Source organism: Eptatretus burgeri, chromosome 14, assembly GCF_056783735.1.
Source record: "Eptatretus burgeri isolate ZD-2024b chromosome 14, Ebu_testis_v1, whole genome shotgun sequence".
Lineage (NCBI taxonomy): Eukaryota > Metazoa > Chordata > Myxini > Myxiniformes > Myxinidae > Eptatretus > Eptatretus burgeri.
The window spans coordinates 67,055,680-67,079,220 of record NC_140974.1 but is presented as its reverse complement, the minus strand read 5'-3'; the positions used below and the strand labels follow the sequence as shown (position 1 = coordinate 67,079,220).

At 42.7% G+C, this 23,541-nt stretch overlaps 1 protein-coding gene across 1 annotated transcript in view; it reads right to left on the bottom strand.

Moving 5' to 3' along the window:
• CTR9 (CTR9 component of Paf1/RNA polymerase II complex) overlaps positions 1-23,541 on the bottom strand; it is a 111,428-nt gene that overhangs the window by 23,242 nt on the left and 64,645 nt on the right. Inside the window, exons 20-24 of the mRNA XM_085855368.1 lie at positions 22,841-22,976; positions 22,445-22,579; positions 18,302-18,483; positions 15,147-15,222; positions 11,433-11,524 (exon numbers count right to left, since the gene is read on the bottom strand). Of these exons, the coding sequence (XP_085711494.1) occupies positions 11,433-11,524; positions 15,147-15,222; positions 18,302-18,483; positions 22,445-22,579; positions 22,841-22,976 (621 nt within the window). The remainder of the gene's footprint in view (positions 1-11,432; positions 11,525-15,146; positions 15,223-18,301; positions 18,484-22,444; positions 22,580-22,840; positions 22,977-23,541) is intronic.

Sequence of the window (23,541 nt, the reverse complement as noted above, 5' to 3'; positions counted from 1 at the left end):
TCATTTTTAATAAATTTGTTAAAAAATTCAAACATGTTTTCAATTTGACATTATGCGGTATTTTGTATAGATCGATGACAAAAAAATTAAACTTGATCCATTTTAAATTCAGGATGCAACACAACAAATTGTGAAAATGTCAAGAGGTGTGAATGCTTTCTGAAGGCACTGGAGTTCTTAAAAATTTAATCAGGATACAGACGATCGCTTTCAATGTTAATTGAACTGTTTCAAACAGAGATCAAGTCTGACAGAAATTAATACAAAAAAAATAGCGTTGATTATACAATCTAAGTGACTGTTTAGATGCATTAACCCCAAATGTTTCATTCAAGAAAAACCGGCCATTTCAGATTTTGAGCTGCAATGAGAGTGGTTGTAAAATAGGGGAGGCAAAATATATTTTTGAATAAAAAAAACCACACACACACACACACACACACACACACACACACACACACACACACACACACACACACACACACACACACACACACACACACTTAAGAAAATGGCAGGATTGAGTCAACGGGACAAGTGCGGGCTCTGACATGTTTGAAAGTCACCTTCTCTCGAAATGCAAAAAACGACCGCCAAAACGCGTACATAAAGGTATAACAGCATGTGCAGTGTAATCCACTGGTACATGTGTAAAAAATTTCAATTTCCCAGCCCCAGAAAAGCCGTGGAAAGCATGAACCAAGGCCAATCGTTGAAAACGAGCACATTGTGCTCACGTATGACCTGACCATCCCAACAAGCATGAACATAGAAAAAAAAGGTAATGGGAACAGACATGGTGCTCCAGTATAAAAGGCCTAGAGTTACACACCCTCATCTCAAAGCTGTCTACCACGAGCTTGAATCTCGACCAAGCTATAAACTGCTCTCCTGGTGTTTCACAGGCAGGATGATTCATCAATGCGTGCGTCATACCTCAGATGGTTGATGAACTGGTATCCCGTCTGTCATTAGTTGATGGTTGTTAAAAATATCACTGTGTCCTTCGTATATATATTCGGTGAGCTATATCAGGCATCCTCGTCAAATTACAAATTCCTGCTCCAACTTACAGGGGGGCACTAAATCAGCAGCACAGCCACACTCTCCAGAAAGGAGACAAAACATCAGCCATGTGCTGCAAACAAATTTAAGTAAATAATAAGAAACAGATGGCATTGCTAATGGAGGTGTCAGGACTGAGTGACTGCCTAAGCCAAGTACCAAGATCTGAGAAACAAAGCCAAGAGAACTTGGAAGCTGAGGAGTGCTGACGTTGTTCTGAATGACAACAATTGGAGAAACAGGAGTAAATAGAACGGCACTCAGGAGAGCACATGCCTTCGTTGAAGACTGAACCGTTTATATTTTGTATCCCACCGATAGGTGGCATCCGTACTTTAACCAAAATCGAATCGGCTTGTTCTTGTCACCGACACAACTCATCCACCAAATTTTGTCGTAACTCGTCGATAACTTTTTGAAAGATTGTGTATGTCGTTTTTGGCCCCATCTCTCAATGGTGAAGAATCAGTTTACAAAATTCTCTTTTCCGGATCTGGATCTTCACCAAAATGTAATCAATTCATCCTTGTCACACACCCAATATGTCCACCAAGTAGGCTCCCTCGGTATTGATTTCCACCCCCCCCCCCCGATATCCAGTACCGGTAATGGTAATCGGCACAGACCCTCCCCCTAGCGAGCAGCTGTTTGTCTTACGATGCCGACAATAGTCGTGCCAATGTTCGCCTCTAATGGGGAGTTTTTCAGGGGAGAAAAAGAAAGAAATCTATTTCATTCCACAGTGATTTGCATACGATCGTGGAATGCTGTGTCAGTAATCGGCACAGGCCGATATCAGTGTCACTATTGTGGATCGCTGTGTCGGTAATCGGCACAGGCCAAAATCGGTGTCACTATTGCGGATCAGTGTCACGATAGCGGATCGTCATGTCGGTAATCGGCACAGGCTTTCTAAGGCACACCCGATTCATATGAAATAACCAATTGCTTTAAAAACAGGTTTGAGTGCAAAGAAAAACACGATTGTTTGAACAGTGCTTGGGTGCTGAGGGTTAAACATTTTAACCCACTGCACCTACGTCCTAGTACATCTTGATGTCATACTTTCAAATGTTCCAGGTGTAGCCGAATGCACCAAAGCTTTCGAAATCATGTATTTAAGGATTACTAGACAACCCATGAACCCGTTGGGTTCCCGTTATGACAGCGGTTGATGAAAAATAATCATTTCAAGAGAGAGAGAGAGAGAGAGAGAGAGAGAGAGAGAGAGAGAGAGAGAGAGAGAGAGAGAGAGAGAAAAAAAAGATAGCTCCAGCGAACTATACCGCTGAGGTTGTTTGCTTCGATCAAATTCTCCCGATGAGTACTTGACTGAATCAGTAATTGTTTTTTTTTCATAATTTTTTTTCATTGCCCGATTTGAACGAAACTTGGAACTGCACACCGCAGGAGAATGGTGAGCAAGGTGGCCCTAAAATTGTTGCGCTATCGTGTACCGTTTTGGCTGTATTTTGGGAACATACATACATACAAGATGATAGTTTCAGTAAGATATAGATAAACACCTTTCTTTGATTTGTTGGTGTTATTCAGATGTTTTTGTGGATATGCTGATTTTTGTTTTCATTCCAATTTTTTTTCGGTATATGCGTACATTCAAATTTCCAAAACTGGTATATTGATATGAAAAATTATGCCAATATAACTGGTATATATATATATATATATATATATATATATATATATATATATATATATATATATATATATATATATATATATATATATATACAAACATAGATATACATATATATATATATATATATATATATATATATATATATGTTGTTGTTGTTGTTCATCTTTCAGCTGCTCCCGTTAGGGGTCGCCACAGCGGATCATCCGTTATGATCCGCATACTGATTTGGCACAGGTTTTACGCCGGATGCCCTTCCTGACGCAACCCTGGTCGCCTCTTACGACACAGGGATCAGGATTTGGGTTTCGCCATGATTCCGGGCTGCTCTACACCCTGCCCAGTGCAGAGCCCCTGTCCTTAAGCGATCCTCCAACCCAAGCCTCCGAGGCTCAATGACAATCCCGAAAAAGAGCCTTGCAGACAAAGATAGGAGAACATGATACGGGCAATATCAAGAAGAACAAAAAAAGGTGGACACTTTAGTCCCTGGGAGTACTCCATTCCAACTTCTGAAACCCACAAAAGAAGATTACAACCAATGTGTGAATGCCAATTTAATACCAATTCTCTGAATAAATAAATATATATGCCTACACGTTATCCAAATTGATCAAACCAGTCCAAAGTAATGCCTGAAATAAGTGAAGAAGGAAAACCGAGCCTGGTGGTGAAAATTCGGAGACTGAAAACAGCAAGTCAATTTTATATACAAGCAGCTACAAACAAATGCATTATCCAGGAGAACGAATATCAAAAGCTAATTCCAAAATGCCAAAAACATTAATCTCTTATATCATACCCGACACAAACGCGCAGTAATAAAAGGCCTCAGAATAACACTTGTGGCAAATAGCAATTCGCCCCAAAATTCATATCCGGATAATTAATTGGTCGTTTAATATGCTCGATAGCCTTCTGGGGCCGTCGACTACAGAAGCAGCTAGCTAATATGCGATGTCCGATGTCCTTATCGCGGCCCCCTGGTGCCTTTCGTCTTTGATCAATCGGTCATCGTCTCGTCGTAGACTCAGAAAGCGGCCACGTAGGCCTCGGGTAACTCCACGTGTCCCTGTGAATGTTAATAATCGCAACTTTCAATTCACCTTTCAAGTTAATCCCACCTGAATTGATGCTTCAACTGTTTGCCGATTTCTTTGACTCTTAGATTCGATGTTTCTTTTGACAATGCTGCAAAAATTATTGTGACCAAAGCGCACTGCCATCCCATTGCATGAAATTCATGACGAGAAAAGATCCCAGTCTACAAAACAACTTCTTCGAGTTAGTGAGGAAAGTGAAGAACTTTGTTTCATTCATGTGGAGAGACAATCGTCACCAATGTGCAATTCAACATGTGGAGATGAACATTGGAATATAGCCGAACATCATAAATACCATGCAGAAATGTGTGTTGCACATCACTTAGTCATTCTGGTGGGCAATGACGTGGGTGAGGGTGGGGGTGGGGGGGCGGTAATGTGGCATTGGGTTTCATGCTGCGATAGTAACCTCGACTTCCTTGACACTGTTCCATTGATGTGAATGTTCAGAGACAATGTAGAAATATTACTTAGTCAGCTACGGTGCCTCCTTCTGAGAACCATGCGACCTGTTTTCAATCCTGAAAATAAAAGACTACATCGTGCAGCAGAATAAGTGAAGTATTTAAAGAAAACATGCCACCAAAACCATCTTCAGAACAACCAAGAGTCCTGATACGAATCCCAAAGAACACTTGTGGGATCATCGTTTATCACAAGCAGGTCAGAGAAAACAGACCCATCCATGTGAAATCATACTACACATAACTTGAGAAGTCCGTTTGTTTGGTCGTTTATTAATTTGACTTCAGTGCATGTATAAACGGAATGAGTTGAAAACTGGTGGTTGTACTTGAGGGATGCCTGGGAAGATTACGGGGCGGGTGGGGGGGGAGGGGGGCGGGTAAAAGAGAAATGTTTTCATAATTTTTTTCGTAAAGAAAATTCATAATCCCAGAATTCGGTGTGGGAGGAGTGATGAAAATTCTCAATGTATATGTGCATCGTACATCACCATCTGGTGAGAGCTGGTATTATAAGTCATAACGAGAAAGCATCTAAAATTGCAAAGCCCGTCCACGTCCGCTTTGTACTTCAACTAACCTTGAGAAAACAACACCAAAAAAAGTTAAATTATTCCTTAGTGTTCTCCATATTCTCACAACAAATCTTTGTTGAAAATTTCATGACTAGCTCAAATGATTTTTTTTTTTTTGTAAAGAAGCACGGCAGCGGTTACAAAACGCAGTCATCTCGCGCTGTGAGGCAGATGCAGGGATTCTTTACACCCCCATGAATTCTCCTAACAACCCCCCCCCCCCCCCCCAGCAGTCAACGATCACGTACAATGTTTCCAATTTATTCATTTCCCATGTTGCCACGTGGTCCCCCTGTCAAGCTCAGTGAAAGGTGAAATTTATCTGACGGCATGTCTCACATTTCTGCAAGGCTGGGCGGCTCGTATCTTTAGTTGTTTTATTTTTCCATGAACTTGCAAGCTTCTTGTTGAAATACCCATGAAAACTACTGCAAAAGTTATGGTGGTCACTGCCAGTAAAATTAGAACACTTTTTCAACGGGTCCTTTCCGAATTTGAATTAATCATATCCATTTTCATGTTACGGGTGGAAGTGAAAATGAAAATAAAAAAAAACAATTCAACAATTTTTCCACTCAAAGGCATTAAAAACTGATCAAGACGAGAGAGTTCATCGAACTCCTTACCCTGCACAGTCTTGAGAAACAAGGACATTGGTGGGGTCTGTGTGCGGCAAATGTAATTGGTCGTGATGACGTAAAATTCATCTATCCATTGGGACCATACTCTGTGCAGAACATTGGTGCTGCCTAAGCAGTCTCCTTGGCTATGGGACACATTCCTGGATGGGTCGCCACTCCGACACAGAATACCAGCATGCTGGCACTCATTTTGCTGACTTCGGAAGGATGACAGGCAGAGTCAACCACACCTGGTATGAATTCAACAGCCAAGTGGGATTTGAACTCAGGATCCAAGGATCCCAAGCCCACCACCCTGGCCATTAAGCCAACACCAGGCATATGACGTAAAATGCTGTAATCATCTATCCAAGTCCTGCTAAACGGAAGGTTTTTGAGAGCCAAAAAAGCGATTTCTGTTCTACATCAAGTATAAAATTGAAATATAGGATGACAGGATGGCCGAGGGGTACGGACATCACCTCTAAGCTGTCTCGCCTGGGTTTGAATCCCGAACCACCTATAAACTGTCATCCAGGTGTTTCACAAGCAGGTGATTCATCAATGTGTGTGCAGTCGCTCAGATGGACGTTAAACGGGCACCACATCCACCAGCATTCATTGGTGGACGTTAAAAATCCTACGGTCTCCTTCACGAAGAGTAGGCAAGCTATCACCGGCACCCTGAACAAATTACAAATTCTTGCCCTGAACAGTAGAGGGCATTTTCATCAACGGCACAGCCGCACCCTCAGCCAATGATGGCACCCCGCAGCCTGAATAATTGAAACAAAATAAAGATTGTAAAGGTCGTGGAAAAAAAAAAAACTTTTTTCAGAAATTTACCGCTGTTGATGCAGCGTCTTTTACACCACCTTATTTATCACGTTTCATTAGTTATTCGTGCCTGTTGCTTGTGTCCTTTATGTAGTCCTTCAAAACAGTAAGTGTCCTGCTTGGAATTATTTAAAATTCTGTTTAACTGCCACACAGGCAGACAGACACTAAAAAAAAAATCATCTCACTCCTCTCTGCACGTGCATGAATGGGACAAATTCAGACAAAGTTATGTAAAACTACAGGTTTGTTTTCCGATTCATGTTCAAAATATAACATTCAATTGAAATCACGTTGTTCCTGATCATAAACTGGCGTTTGTGGACAGACAGACAGACAGACAGCCAGACAGACGGACAGACAAACTCAACCAACTGCTTAACCCCACTTTTCGCTTCACACGCACGTGGGGTAGGGTCTAGCGATATATTGATATAATTTTTCATATCTCTATACCAGTATTGGAATTCTGATTATACCGGTATGCCGAAAAGGAAAAAAAAAAAAAAAGATATGGAAAAAAAAAAACTGGTATATCACCAACAAATCGAAGAAAGGTGTTTATAATCCTAAAATACCGCACATCATTTAAAAATATTTGATGCACTCGGTGTCTCGACAAAACATGGAACAGCAACAGTGAAACGTATGACGTCAAGATGCAACAAGAAGTATGTGCAGTATGTTTTAACTTTTAACCCTCAGCATCCGAGCACCCGTACAAGCAATCACGTTTATTTATTATTTTTTTGCCCTCATAGAGGTTTTAAAGTAATTGCCAATTGGTTATTATTTATATGAATTGGGTGTGCTTGAGAAATCCTGTACCGAGTCAGTGATCTACGAAACCAGTATGAAAGCGATGTACGGGTACAGCGTTCCGCAATAGTCATACCGGTATGGCGACGGCGATGGATTCCGACCTTTGTTGATCTCGCTTAAAAACAAAATCATTTTTAACACAAGTCAAAGTTGGAAATAAAATAACCGTTCTTATCATGGGGGGGGGCAGGGGGGGAAGCCCCGTGTGGGAATACTTTAAAAAATTACCGTGTGTTAATGATGTGTACATCATATATGAATATTTAATGGACAATTGGACAGCAAACAGTGCGTATTTGGAACCTGCGTAAAAAAAAACAATTTTAAAATTCTATTTTTCATCTATCTATAATTCCAGCAATCTCTGTGTGTCTGTATGTCTGTATGTCTGTATGCAACCGCCGTTTCTCGACGACCACCAGTCCAATCTGATTGAAACTTGCTAGGAATATTGCCGGGGACCCGCGGATGTGCCTTTTCAAGGTTTGATATTAATCGGACAAGCGGTTCCCAAGTTACGGCCATTTATCTGTCAACCAATGACAAGACACGGTGCTATGACATCACAAATGACGTCACAATTGATGGTTTTTTTTGCACGATTGACGTTACAATTCTTCTTCTTCTTCGTTTGGTATGACGTCACAATCGACGCTGGGGACCTGAGTATGTGCCTTTTCAAGGTTTGATATCGTTTTTCATCCATTTCAGCTGTTTCCCAAGTGTTTCCCAAGGTTTGAAAGCTGTTTTTTTTCCCAAGGTTTGAATTAATTGTTCAAATTATTAATTAATCCCAAGGTTTGGATTTTCCCAAGGGAAAGAGCTGTTTCCCAAGGGTTTCAAAGCTATTTTTCCCAAGGTTTGAATTAATTGTTGTGCTTGGTAGACATTTGTGAATACATTTACAAAGAGAGGAGCGAGAGAGGAGGGGGGAGAGAGGAGGAGGGAGAAAGGAGGGGGGGAGAGGAGCGGGTTGAGAGGGGAGGAGAGAGGGGGAGAGAGGGGGAGAGAGGGGGAGAGAGGGGGAGAGAGGGGGAGAGAGGGGGGAGAGAGGGGGAGAGAGGGGGAGAGGGGGAGAGAGGGGAGAGAGGGGGAGATAGGGGGAGATAGGGGGAGATAGGGGGAGATAGGGGGAGATAGGGGGAGATAGGGGGGAGATAGGGGGAGATAGGGGGAGATAGGGGGGAGAGAGGGGGAGAGAGGGGGGGAGAGAGGGGGAGAGAGGGGGAGAGAGGGGGAGAGAGGGGGAGAGAGAGAGGAGGGAGAGAGAGAGGGAGAGAGAGGGGGTGAGAGAGAGGGGGTGAGAGAGAGGGGGTGAGAGAGAGGGGGTGAGAGAGAGGGGTGAGAGAGAGGGGTGAGAGAGAGGGGGTGAGAGAGAGGGGTGAGAGAGAGGGGGTGAGAGAGAGGGGTGAGAGAGAGGGGGTGAGAGAGAGGGGTGAGAGAGAGGGGGTGAGAGAGAGGGGGCGAGAGAGGGGGAGAGAGGGGGAGAGGGGGTGAGAGGGGTGGTGAGAGGGGGTGGTGAGAGGGGGTGGTGAGAGTGGGGCGAGAGAGGGGGCGAGAGAGGGGCGAGAGAGGGGCGAGAGAGGGGCGAGAGAGGGGCGAGAGAGGGGCGAGAGAGGGGCGAGAGAGGGGCGAGAGAGGGGCGAGAGAGGGGCGAGAGAGGGGCGAGAGAGGAGGGGTGAGAGGAGGGGTGAGACTAGGGGCGAGAGAGGGGCGAGAGAGGTGGGCAAGAGGGAGGGAGAGAGAGTGGCAAGAGAGGGGGGGTGACACAATTCTTCTTCTTCTTCGTTTGATATGACGTCACAATTGACGCTAGGGACCTGAGTATGTTTCCCAGGTGTTTCCCAAGTTATGGCCATTTATGATACGGTTGGTCCGATCTAATTGAAACAATGCCCCAATCCAGTCGTCGTTTACGAGAGCGAAGGAACAAAGCTGCACATACTGGCACGCACCTACGGGCACACACCCACGGGCATGCACCCACGGGCCCGCACTAGTCTAAATAATATCGATATTCCGGTATATCGATATCAAAAAAGAAAATCGATATCGACGAAGCGAAGAGTGGGATAATGATGAATATACCAAGAATTAAGAACATACCAACATCTCATCTAAATGTTTGAATAGTGCATCATCATCCAATCAGCCTGAAGCACAAATACAGCTACCCACGAAAGAACTACTGTCTTCACAACATGGAGGCAGTTCCCGATGTATGTCGGTCAAACTCTTTCCATTTATTGAAGTTACAAAAGATGGCTACTGCTGCACCTCTTGCAAAAAAAAAAACATTATGAACAAGGAAAGCTTCCCACTACTACAGTTGGTAAAAGTGGAGGAGCTTGGTTCTACAAACTGATCAGCAAAGCTAAAGCTGAGAAATGGCTACAAAACACCAAGTCTCTGGTCTGCATCGATATGCGGAGAGCCTCACGCGCCAGTCACCGTCAAAGCCAATTTCAGAAGTATTTAATGAGGCTGTTAAGAATGCTGAAGACACAACACAGTTAATGCAAACAAACATGGATGTTGCAGCATACTTTCTATTGAAGCAAGAGGTACCACACACTACAAACTGGAGGCCAATGATAAGTACATTGTCACTTTTAACCCTGAGGTTGGACACTGGTTTCAAACAAGATCAAATGCTCACCATCTTTCTGAAAGAAACTCAACTGATAGGTTGGAAGCATGTGGTGCAACAGTGAGAGACTCAGCAGTTGTAAAAGTGAAGAACTCACTCACCACAATCGAGAAATATGCTTACATGGCTGATGCGAATCTTTCACTCACGAGTCCAGATGCGGATACGAGATATGCAAGTCCGTATATGAATGTGAGAATTTTTTTTAATTTTTAAAGCGATTCCTCACAATCGAGAGATCGGGCCAAAACGATATATAGTATTATATTTCAAAAAATTATGGACGGATTATGAGAAATCTTGGTGGATAAGTTGGGTAGGTGACAAGAACAAGCCAATTAGATTTTAGTTCAGGTCCGGATGCAGATCCAGCCTATCAGTGGGATACAAAACATAAACTAATCAGCCTGGTAGAGGTATGCGCTCTATCGAATGCCATTCTAGTATTTGGCATGTTTTCGACAAATGTGAAATTCTTATTACAAATGTTGCTCACGGCCTCTCCAGAGCAAACTTTGCTGAGAATACTTTTATGATACCAACATTTTCAAGACCATTTTTATGATACCACAGACCTCTGGTAGCTTATACATGTACTGCGTTTGAGCCTGGGGAGAAACTGCTGAAATCTATGTATTTGGGCTCTTCGCGGCATCGTTCTTTGTTCCTTTCACACTTATTTCCAATTTTTTTCACAATTCTCTATATTCGTTGTAATCCTTGCTTTTTCTTCTGTTTCAACTCTTCTACTCTCTATTTCTCCCATTCAGAATCCATCTGTCTCAGGAACAGTGAATTCTTGCAGAAAGTTTTCTGTAAGGCTCACTTGGCTGTGCCTGGATGGGCTTGAGGGTTGTGGAGTAGCGGCTGAATCGCGAATCCTATCCCAGTTCCTCCTGATGACTCCATCTTTGCTCTTTACTTCTTCGTCTTCCGTTTGATGACACCAACATATGCAGCAGACCCATAAACCCATAAGGCTGCAAAGATGCATCCCACAAACCTCTTGTCGAAACAAAAACAGATGAGACAAATACTGGACAAAAACACGCAGAAAACATGGAAGAATGAATGAGAAAGTTGATGCAAAATTCGAAGGCAGAATTTGCTTCTGGTTCGTGCACCTACAAAAGTATCTTCGTCTGTCTGCCTCTGCGGGTTAATCCTCAAAGCAATGTTTTAACAAAGGCAGACAGGTTTGAAAAGCAGGAGGGATAACTTCCGATTACAATACTTGATGTTGGTGTCAGCAATGACCGAGTAGAGAAAAATCACAAACTTGCACTCACCCTACACCATGCCATCAGCAGCTCGACATTCATCCCATCCGTTTGCACTCATGGATGTTGAAAATTCCAGTGTTTTTGAAAAAAAAATAAAAGGTGTGTCATTGCGCCCTGGCCAGATTCTAAAATCCTGGCCTACACTTCTGCTGAAAAAAAAGTAACGGCAAAATGCTCGGCATTGTTCTGCCCAGGAACCTGCTTTGACAGAACCAACTCTCTTCTCAGACCCCTCGAAGCACTGATGACCAACATATCCCAAGTATGGGCTCAACCATCACCACCACCAATTTCCTCTCAAAGCATAGAACTTAACAGATAAAAAAGAAATAAAAATTAAGATATGTGGTACTTACCCCTCCGCAATGTGCAATCCTCCTGCTTCATCAGAAGAATCATCACTTGATGAGATGATTGCCTTGGATTTAACCTTTTTCGACAACCGTTCCTGTGTGGTGACAGCACAAAATACCATGATTGTTGGTACAAAGCACCACAAAACCGCAACCAAAAAGATCAACTCACAATATTTAATAATTCACCATACTGCAGTGCATCACTGTGCAGGACAACAAACTATCGTTATTGGAGGTGCACTTCAGATAAGTTGGGCTGGGTCAAGGTTGTGACTGTCAACAGCAGCCCGAGCAATAGCATGGCCAATGCAGGGAGTTCCGATGATCAAAAAAGACAATATTACTTTCATCAAGATACTGTTGAAAAATCAACCAGATAGTGCGAGTCCAACACAGTACTACAAAACAATAAAACAAGAAAGTTTATCACAAGAGCGGCAACGACTGTGAGCAATGCCAATTGTTTTGGCATGATAAGAACGTTGTTGGTGGTTGCTCGTTTGTCAATGTAAGGTAATAAAAAAAATCAACCACATATGTTTTTTTTTCTGCCATGACAAAGGAACAGTACATAAATCTCCCCCAAATATTAATTCAATGAATTCCCACGAAATCACACAGATGACTGAAAAAGTCGTGAATCTCAAAGTATGCTGCTCAATATTATTAATTGATAGTCTCGTTATGTCGAACTTTAAACCAACAGACATCTTTACACATCAGGAAAGTATTCAGAATATCTTTAATTGTGGTCTTGGGTTGTTTCACCATTGATACGAAGACATTTTCTAATCATACCATGTTGCTGTTCAAGCTGCAAGGGCTTTCAAAAAAATTATAGAAAGAAGATACTCATAACAGTAGCAGATGTACCAAAAATAATTTCATTTTTCAATACACAAGTATAAATAATTATTTAGAAACCAAGGCCCCTGAATGGACAAAGGACTTTGGCGTGTGACACGTTACCTTGTATTATATGCTTACCATTTTTTCAGGGTTTACATTTCCAGTTGTTGTTATCACGAAAAAAGGAATATGTGGTATTGGGAGTTACATGAATATCAACAAATGCATGACAATTACATGCTTACTGTGTTCTTTGGTATTTTTCTTTATTAGTCGTTATCTTCACAAAAAAGGAGCATGTGGTATTGGGAGTTACATGCACATTAATGAATGCATGATGAACCAGAACTGAAAAGGCGGAAATGAGAGTGACGTCAGAGAGCTGTGGAGTAAGGGCAGCAGGATACGCCATTCAAAACGGTTGAGCTGAAGAACCTATGTGTGGGCTCACTTTACAACACAACAATCATGAACCCATTTCAAATTATATACGTGTGTGTGTGTGTGTGTGTGTGTGTGTGTGTGTGTGTGTGTGTGTGTGTGTGCGCGCGCGCGCGTGTATACTACATGGCCAAAAGTATGCGGACACCCCTTCTAATTCATGCATTCGGCTATTTCAGCCACACCCATTGCTGACAGGTGTATAAAATCAAGCACACAGCCATGCACTCTCTACAGACAACATTAGCATTATATTAGAAAGGGCAAGGAAAAATCATCCGTCATCAGTTGCAACACTCACTACAGAGTTCCAAACTGACTCTCAAAGTAACTTCAGCACAAGCAATGTTCATCGAGAGCTTCATGAAATGGGTTTCCATGGCCGAGCAGCTGCACACAAGCCTAAGATCACTCTGTGCAATGCCAAGTGTCGGCTGGAATGGTGTGAAGCTCACCGCCATTGGACTCTGGAGCAGTGGAAATGCGTTCTCTGGATTGATGAATCACGCTTCACCATCTGGCAGGTCGACAGACGAATCTGGGGTTGGATGCCAGGAGAACACTACCTACTCAAATGGATAGTGCTAACTGTAAAGTTTGGTGGAGGAGGAATAATGGTCTGGGGGTGTTTTTCATGGTTTGGGATTGGCCCCTTGGTTCCAGTGAAGGGAAATCTTAATGTTACAGCATCCAATGACATTCGAGACGATTCTGTGTTTCCAACTTTGTGGCAACAGTTGGGGAAGGCTCTTTCCTGTTTCAGCATGACAATGCCCCCATGCACAAAGTGAAGTCCACACAGAAATGGTTTGTTGAGATTGCTGTGCAAGAACTTGACTGGCCTGCACAGAGCCCTGACCAAAACCCCATCGAACACCTTTCGGATGAAATGGAATGCCGACTACGAGCCAGACCTAATCTCCCAAAATCAGTGCCCGACCTTACTAATGTTCTTGTGGCTGAATGGAAGCAAATCCCTGCAGCAATGTTCCAACATCTGGTGGAAAGCCTTCCCAGAAGAGTGGAGGCTGTTTTGCAGCAAAGGGGGGACCAACTCCATATTAATGCCCATGATTTTGGAATGAGATGTTGAACGAGCAGGGGTCCACATACTTTTAGCCATGTCGTGTATGTTGGCCTGAGGAAGCCAGCTGTGAATCTGGTGAAACGTTTGCTCTTGCACATTGCTAAAATTAGCGCAGTAGATTGAGTTTTACTTTTTGTTGGAAGTGCCTTCTTCTTCTATAAAAATGTATAATTCCAACTGCCACAATGTATATGTATGTATATATATATATATATATATATATATATATATATATATATATATATATATATATATATATATATATTTACACACACACACACACACACACACACACACACACACACACACACACACACACACACACACACACACACACACACACACACACACACACACACACACACACACACACACACACACACACACACGTCAAATCTTCGATGATTGTGAACATCTCCTTCGCATAACTTTGTTAATGCCTGGCATTACTTGCTGAGACACAATCGACATAACAAGCAACTGCTGTTCAACCTGCTGACAAGTGACAAAATTAACAAGAAAAAAAGAGCAATCAGATTGCAAACCCTCACCAGGACTTCTTTTGAGTGGTGTATTTTTATAGGTTTTAGGGTAAATCCAATATGGCTGCCAAACCATGTGGCCCACGACATCATGTGTGTGAACCTTTTGTTCCTCATGGATAGGCGCTCATATGTGTCATGTTTCACCTCGATCTTTTCAGCCATTTCAGAGAAGATTTTGAAGTTAAAAAAAAAACAAAAAAAAACATGATGGCTGTCGAATCACGTGACCTATGACATCATCAAAAAACATTGTGGACCATTTTATCCATAGATGACCTTCAAAATTTTTTTTTATACTGATCGGATGTGGCGTTCTACATATGCAATTATGACATCATAATGAGGGTACCTATGACATCATAAAAAAATAAATAAATCACACCCATTTCCCCGTGAGGAGTACTTGCGATATGCAAGTTTCACTTGCTAAGTTTCAATTTTGACCTTGGTGCTGTTTCAGAAATAGAGGGATAATTTTTTCCCGTTTTTCCAATATGGCGCCACACCACGTGACCTATGATGTCATAATTATCATTCAAATATTCTACATGAGTAGTCGCACCAATGGTGAAAATTTAGTCTCAAGCAGTTGTGGAGAAAAACACGATAGTTCTGTGCGGACAGGCAAACAAACGGACTCAAATGCAATACCCTCTCGGAATCCTTCGGCGAGGGTAATAAGCCACAAGATGCTTCACAGTATCGGCATGCTTTAAAAACCGAAATCAGTGTGTTGACTGTTGCTCAACAGTTCAGCCCCGCCGAACGTTTAACATGGCAGATGACACACACCTCCTTGCGGTTACGGAAGACCTCCTTCCGCTGCTTTTTGGGTGCAGCAGCTCCTTTTTCTGGCTCTCTCCGAATCCTGGGATAAAGGTAATATGGGAGCAAGAGAAGCAGATGAAGAAAGAAATGAATAATGTTAAAATAAACAAATGAGAAAAAAAAAAGAAGCAGATGTACCTTGCTTGCTTTGATGTAAAAACACTTGCTTTATCCCATCTGCATTGGCAAAGTACCATCTTGCTTTTGGCTTGTTTAATGAAATAAAAGGACACAGAGTGTCTTTCCCTTCTCCAAATTGCTGCCCAATCACTGTCGTTAAAATCACCTGTTTACATTTTGCATTCTTTTCCCCTTGATTTGCATAGTTTTTGGCGGAAGGCTGAGACACTTGATTTTATTGCGCATAAACCTCGGCTGATTGGCTCCTCAGTATGTATTTAATAAAAGCACAAAAATAAATACCAACAAGAAAAAAAATATGTGGGGGAAGAAGGGAAAGAGGGCAGGTTGCAAGAGGAAGAATGAATGACAAAATAGGGGTGAAGGAGTATGAAAGAAAAAGGGAATAATGGGAAAACAATGGATGATGCATGTAGAATACAGGAAGCAACAAGTGGTGCCAGGCACAACAAATCCCACCCATTTAAGGCATAAAGTTATTTTGGGGATCAAATTTAAATTTGAAACATCCTTAACCTGAATGTTGATTATAAGGAATGGAATAAGGAATATTTGAGTCTTAGTTTGAAGTCAATTAAACCATTTTTGACGAAGTTATGACCGTAAAACTTCGGACCCTACCGATCTTCACAAATATGCATAAGTAAATCAGATCATTTTTGACGAAGTTATGAGCGAAAAACGATTTTGATCTTTTCGTGACCTTGACCTTGGCCTTTGATCCAATTGGACCCAAAAGTTAATGGGGTCGTCCAAGGTTCATTGCCCACCTGTGGATTAAATTTGATAGTATTTGCTAAAGCCGTTTTGCCGTAAAGTTGCAAACAGACAGACAAACAAACAAACACAAACAAACCGGACGATTACAATATCCCGCTCCCTCCCTCCGGGGGGGGGGGGGGCGGGATAATAACAACAAAAAATCTTTCATGGGAATGGGGATATGGGTGGGGGCGGTGGGAGAACATAGGAAGAAAAGGAAAGGTGCGGGAACACGAGAGAAAAATTACCAGTTCGTATTGTTACGGTTTGCCGGCCGAATCCCAAAGGGCTATCCGGACTCACGTCTCGACCTTTCACCCTGAAGCCGACGGGCCGCAGAAAACTCCGTGGTATGAGAAGTTGCTATGCAACCACAGTCATCTGAGATGATCAATTCAAGTATGGTCCTCATATCCAAAATTGCACATTACCTTCGCAGCAAATCGGTCCCCCCAGATAAGGCCTGCGCTTCTCAGCGCCCTATTTCTTTCCAAGCAATACAGCTGAGCAATGTAGTCAGTGGGACGCTGACCAACGTCTAACATAGCAAAACAAGGGGGGAAAACTCCCATTTACTATTTACACATTAGTGTCTAACTAATGGAGAAAGAGGCAACCGAGCAGGTTGGAAACGATTGGTTGTGTTAACAAACACGCATGTGCAGTGCCTACATAAAGTGTACATCCCCTTTCAAAATTTACACTTTTTGTTACCTTATAGCCTTGGATTAAATTGCATTACATTAGACTTTTTCTGTGCAAATAAGTTTGAAGTAGCTGCAGCTGCTGAAAACACCCTGGGAGCTGCTGATGTGGTTGATGATGCCCTCAGAACTGTTGTTGAGGCACCAGGGACCGCTGTTCATCGATCCTCAAGAGACAGAACGTGAGGAGCATTAGAGTCTGTTGTTAACACCCTGGGACCTGCTGTTGATGAACAAAGGGCGCGTCTCAGACTGCTTGTTTGAGATCGTCTGCCGGAGTGCGGGTCGCATTGAACGCAGCTGCGCTGGACCAGGAGGCACGGGAGGCAAGTGGCCCATAACCGAGGAGCTGCTGCAAGTGCTGTTGACACCCTGTGGGCTGGTGTCAAGGCACCAGGGACCACTGTTCATCAATATTCCAGAAAAGGAATGGGAGGAGTGTTCATGCATGATGTTGATGCACAAAGGGCGCCGCGAGTGTCTCAAACTATCTGCTCGAGATTATGTTGGAGTGCGAGTAGCGCTGGGACGCGAGGCGCAGGAATGAGTCGTGTGAGCGGCCCATAACCTACGCGCGCAGTGCAGTTCCCAGGGTGTCACGCAGCTCCATACAGACTCGCACCACACGCTTCCGACACGTCATCACCCATTTTTCCCATCCTAACCCCGCATGGTTGTGTGAGTGAAGAGAGGAGTTGCCCCCACACTCCGTTCTTCTGCATTCTCCTCAGTTCTTCTTGTCTCCTTTCTTCCTGGATTGAATGGTCATGTCTCTGTTGTCTAAGTAAATCTGTCTAAGAGGAATAAGTGTTTTGGTGAAGTTTGCTCTTCTGTGCCTTTTGTTCATAAATACGTGTTCGATGATTGCTTGTTTTGTGTGTAAATAAAGAGTCGTTTCATTTTCCAATCTGCTCGGTTGTGCTTTCTTCCATTGATCTGACAAAGTGTGTACGTAATACATAGACGGGAAGTCTTTGCCCCCCTAATTGGTTCCGCGGGTTAGCCAACGCTGCACCCACTGTCCCGCTCGGCAGTAATAAGTACTCGGGTGCACGTTGAGGGCGTGGACCTTCACTCAGGTAATTGTACCAACGAATAAGTAACGCGGCTGTGGATGCGAGGACCCTGCTCGTTGTAATTGCTTTTACTGGCGTCCGAGGTTACTAAACAACCCGTCAGGCCGCAGTGTTATCCACGGCATGCCAGTCTACAGGGCCGGGCGATCGGGAGGAATCCGAGTGCTTCCCTCATGATAATCCCATAATTCATAAAGTCCCAGTTAATTTAGAACCAGTTAATCTCGTACCAGTTCATAAAGTATTAGTTATTAAAATACCACTTCATAAAGTACCAGTTCTTAAAATACCACTTCATAAAGTACCAGTTCATATTAATATAATAGTACCAAGATAGTACCAATTCATTTGTACCAGTTCATAAAGCTTGTGGGAGAAAAAGTTTTATTTTCATTTTTCTTCACCGGCTCAACCCACCACTCCGAATAATTCTCACCTCTTTTTCTTCTTTGCCACCTTCGCCGCTCCTTCTCCTCGTTGAGGTGATCCTTCCTCTTCTACATCACTTCCACTCGCCACACCAGCCCGGTCCTTCTTTCCTTTCTTTCTCTTTGGGCTGGGAAGATCCTCTGAAGAATCCGTCACAAAGCCTTCCATCTCTCCAACCTTCCTGCCTCGCTGTAATGCAGACAAACCAGTAAGGATCAAGGAGAAATTCAAAGAATATAAAATAATTTCCTTCACTTTACATGCAAATAAAGTAAATTTCAAAAGATATTTAAATTGACCCTTCACACAAAAGCAATCTTAAACAACTCAAATTACAGTGGGGAGAACAAGTATTTGATACACTGACGATTTTGCAGGTTTTCCCACTTACAAAGCACGTAGAGGTCTGTAATTTTTATCATAGGTACACTTCAACTGTGAAAGACGGAATCTTAAACAAAAATTCTGAAAATCACATTGTATGATTTTTTTAAATAATTAATTTGCATTTTATTGCATGAAATAAGTATTTGATCACCTACCAACCAGTAAGAATTCCAGCTCTCACAGACCTGTTAGTTTTGTCTTTAAAAACCCTCCCATTCTCCACTCATTACCTGTATTAAGTGCACTTGTTTGAACTCGTTATCTTACTAAAAGACAGCTGTCCACACTCAATCAATCAGACTCCAACCTCTCCACAATGGGCAAGACCAGAGAGCTGTCTAAGGACATCAGGGACAAAATTGTAGACTTGCACAAGGCTGGGATGGGCTACAGGACAATAGGCAAGCAGCTTGGTGAGAAGGCAACAATTGGCGCAATTATTAGAAAATGGAAGAAGTTCAAGATAACAGTCAATCTCCCTCGGTCTGGGGCTCCATGCAAGATCTCACCTCGTGGAGCCTCAATGATCATGAGAAAGGTGAGGGATCAGCCCAGAACTACACGGCAGGACCTGGTCAATGATCTGAAGGGAGCTGGGACCACAGTATCAAAGAAAACCATAAGTAACACACTATGCCGTCATGGATTAAAATCCTGCAGCACACGCAAGGTCCCTCTGCTCAAGCCAGCGCATGTCCAGGCCCGTCTGAAGTTTGCCAATGACCATCTGGATGATCCAGAGGAGGAATGGGAGAAGGTCATGTGGTCTGATGAGACCAAAATAGAGCTTTTTGGTTTGAACTCCTCTCGCCGTGTTTGGAGGAAGAAGAAGGATGAGTACAACCCCAAGAACACCATCCCAACCGTGAAGCATGGAGGTGGAAACATCATTCTTTGGGGATGCTTTTCCGCAAAGGGGACAGGACGACTACACCGTATTGAGGGGAGGATGTATGGGGCCATGTATCGCGAGATCTTGGCCAACAACCTCCTTCCCTCAACAAGAGCATTGAAGATGGGGCGTGGCTGGGTCTTCCAGCATGACAACGACCCGAAACACACAGCCAGGGCAACTAAGGAGTGGCTCCGTAAGAAGCATCTCAAGGTCCTGGAGTGGCGCAGTCAGTCTCCAGACCTGAACCCAATAGAAAATCTTTGGAGGGAGCTGAAAGTCTGTGTTGCCCAGCGACAGCCCTGAAACCTGAAGGATCTGGAGAAGATCTGTATGGAGGAGTGGGCCAAAATCCCTGCTGCAGTCTGTGCAAACCTGGTTAAGAACTACAGGAAACGTCTGATCTCTGTAATTGCAAACAAAGGTTTCTGTACCAAATATTAAGTTCTGTTTTTCTGATGTCTCAAATACTTATTTCATGCAATAAAATGCAAATTAATTATTTAAAAATCATACAATGTGATTTTCAGGATTTTTGTTTAAGATTCCGTCTTTCACAGTTGAAGTGTACCTATGATAAAAATTGCAGACCTCTACGTGCTTTGTAAGTCCGAAAACCTGCAAAATCGGCAGTGTATCAAATACTTGTTCTCCCCACTGTACCTCCGCCACCGAAGGTGGATGGAGGTTACGTGTTTACCCGTCAGTTTGGCTGTCTGTCTGCAGGCAGGATGTCACAAAAAGTTATGGACGAATTTGAATTAACCTTGGTGGACAGGTTGGGTGTGTGACAAGGACAAATTGATTCGATTTTGGTGAAGATTCGGATACAGATATGAGAATTTTATTTAATTTCCAAGTGATTCTTCACAAATGAGAGATCGGGTTAAAAACGATATACACTACTAGTCAAAAGTTTTAGAACAACCCCATTTTTCCAGTTTTTACTGAAATTTAAGCAGTTCAAGTCCAGTGAATTACCTGAAATGGTACAAAGCTTAGCGGTAAACTGCCAGAGGTTAAAACAAAAGGTTTAGGTTACCAAAAACTGAAAAATAATGTAAATTTCAGAGTTGTTAAAAAGGCCCTTTTCAGGGAACAAGTAATGTGTTAGCAACTGCAGCTGTTCTGGAGCAATGGAAGTAAATTAAGCCTTGAAAGTTGATGCAAACAATTTCTACAGGTGTCCCAACTTTTGTTGATTCGTTACAGACCCTCTGTCTGTATAAAAGCAGTGTTGGAACAGACTGTGTTGCTGCACCTTCTTAAGCATTATTTGGACAATATTGCACTGCAGGAAGTAGGATATTGCTATCATAATGGTGAGAAAAAGACAATTAACAAAGGAAGACAGACAGACCATTATAACCCTTAAAAGTGTCGGTCTTTCCTTTAGAGAAATTGTAAAGAGGCCAAGGTGTCAGTGAGTGCAGTTTCCTGCACCATCAAAAGGCACTTGGAAATTGGAGGAAACACTGACAGGAAGAGGTCTGGCAGACCAAAAGCCGCAACACAATCAGAAGACAAGTTTCTGAGAGTCAACAGCTTGCGTGATAGGCGGCTCACAGGACAGCAGCTTCAAGCACAGCTTAACACTGGTCGAAGTAAGGAAGTCTCAGTTTCAACTGTGAAGAGAAGACTTCGAACTGCAGGTTTGACAGGTTGAGTGGCAATAAGAAAACCATTGCTAAGATGGCAAAATAAGAAAAACAGGCTTTCCTGGGCCATGAAGCACCGCCAGTGGACTACTGAAAACTGGAAGAAGGTCTTATGGACCGATGAATCAAAACTTGAAATCTTCGGTTCATCACGCAGGGTTTTTGAACGCTATCGAGTAGGCAAAAGGATGGTTCCTCAGTATGTGACACCAAATGTCAAACATGGAGGAGAAAGTGTGATGATCTGGGGCTCTTTTGCTGGATCCAGTCAGCGACTTGCACAGAGTGACTGGCACCCTGCACCAAAAAGGGGCTACCACAGCATTTTGCAGCACCATGCAATACCCTTTGGTCTATACCGAGTTATCCTTCAGCAAGATAACGGCCAAAACATACCTCCAGGCTGTGTCAGAACTACCTTAGAAGAAAAGAACAAGTCGATAGGCTTTAAATCATGGAATGGCCAGCACAGTCTCCAGACAAAAAGCCCATCGAGCTGGTTTGGGATGAACTGGACAGAAGGGTGAAAGCAAAGCAACCTACAAGTGTAACATATTTATGGGAACTTCTGCACCAGTTGAGAAGAACTTTCTGAACAATATTTGATTTCCATTGTAGAAAGAATGCCACGAGTATGTTCGGCTGTTATATCTGCAAAAGGTGGCTACTTTGATGAGTCAAAAATTTAGATTAAATTTTGTTCAACAAAACGATTCCATGATTTATTTTTATCTGCAATTGTTTATTTGGTCTATGCTTTAATTTCAGAGTACATTGAAACATTAAACTGCTAAAATTAAAGTAAAAACTGGAAAAATGGGGGTGTTCTAAAACTTCTGACCGGAAGTGTATGTACAGCATGATATTTCGTAAAGTTCCGGGCAGGTTGTGGACAAAAGTTGGATGAGTTGGGTTGGTGACAAGAACAAGCCGATTAGATTTTCATTACGGTCCGGATGCAGATCCGGCCCATCAGTGGGATACAAAACAAATTGTTCAGCCTGGCGGAAGTATGCGCTCCAACAAGTGCTATTATTGTTGCTATTGTAATCACATCAAAGGTGAGGAAACTGAAAAAACGCCAATTGATGGAAGTCTGATGCAAAGGAAAAACAGAGGGGCACAGGCTGTTGTATTTTAATAAGCATCACCAAAACACAAATAACATTTGTCAAATAAACACTGCGACACCCAACAATTTAACGGTGCTTACCTTTGCACCCTTCCTACGCTCTCTCCCAGTATCTACCACTCCTTGTGCCAGAAGATTCTTTGTTTTCTCGACAAACTGTGCTCGCTGCTGCTGCAGCTTTTGCTGCTCTGCTGCTTCCCTCTGTCGTTTTGCTGCCTGCAAAATGCAACGACAGCATGGGACATGCTCATTATATCCCTCACTTAAATGTCAATCTTCCACCCAGAAACTTATGCTACAACAACTTCACACAAAATGTAGTCTTGTCTTTTATCTTAATCATCCACAGCACCATTCGCCCAACTCCCTCTTCATGACAACATTAAAACTGCTCTTCCACCTCCTGCATCAGTGAAACACAATTATTTTTTTTTTCCACTGCAACAGCAAAGCCGTCTTGTGTGCTGAAAATGGCACCTGTTGCTGTTGCTGCTGCTGCCGCAGTGTTTCACGCTCGTGCTGTTGACGGGCTCGCGCTGCTCGTTCTTCTTCATCTTGACGCCGTGCACGACCAACGTGATACTGTGCCTGGCTCAGGAGATCCGCACACTGTCTGAAATTATACACAAGATGCAACGTGGGTGATGTACAGGCAAAATGGCAAATGAGCAGTGCAAAATCTAAGCAAAATTTTCTTGATTTACATGCAATTTTGTTGATTACTCCAATATATGCAACAATCAAAATCTTGACTTATTCAATATGACACTCTTGATCATGATCAATTTGTCAAGTTTTAACACACAGTTTAAAATAAATTAATTTGATCATACTTTGTTAATCTGTGTTAAATTGTCATTTAACGCCAAATGGCCAATGTACTCCGTGCTTTTTATAAAGCCTGGCATATTATAAAACCGAGCACTGTCATGCTTTGGATCCGTGTTCAACCACCACTGTAGTTTTCTTTAGAATAACTCCTCACTTCTGTTTACAATCTCTCATGAATGCAATTGTTGCGTATTTATTAGCTCAGCCACTGAAGGTGGATGGCGGCTATGTTTTCACCTGTTTGTCTGTGAGATTTTAAAAGTAATGGATGTATTCGGAAGAAATTTTGTGGAGAGGTTGGGGATGTGACAGTGATGAATTGAATGGATTTTGGTGAAGATGCGGAT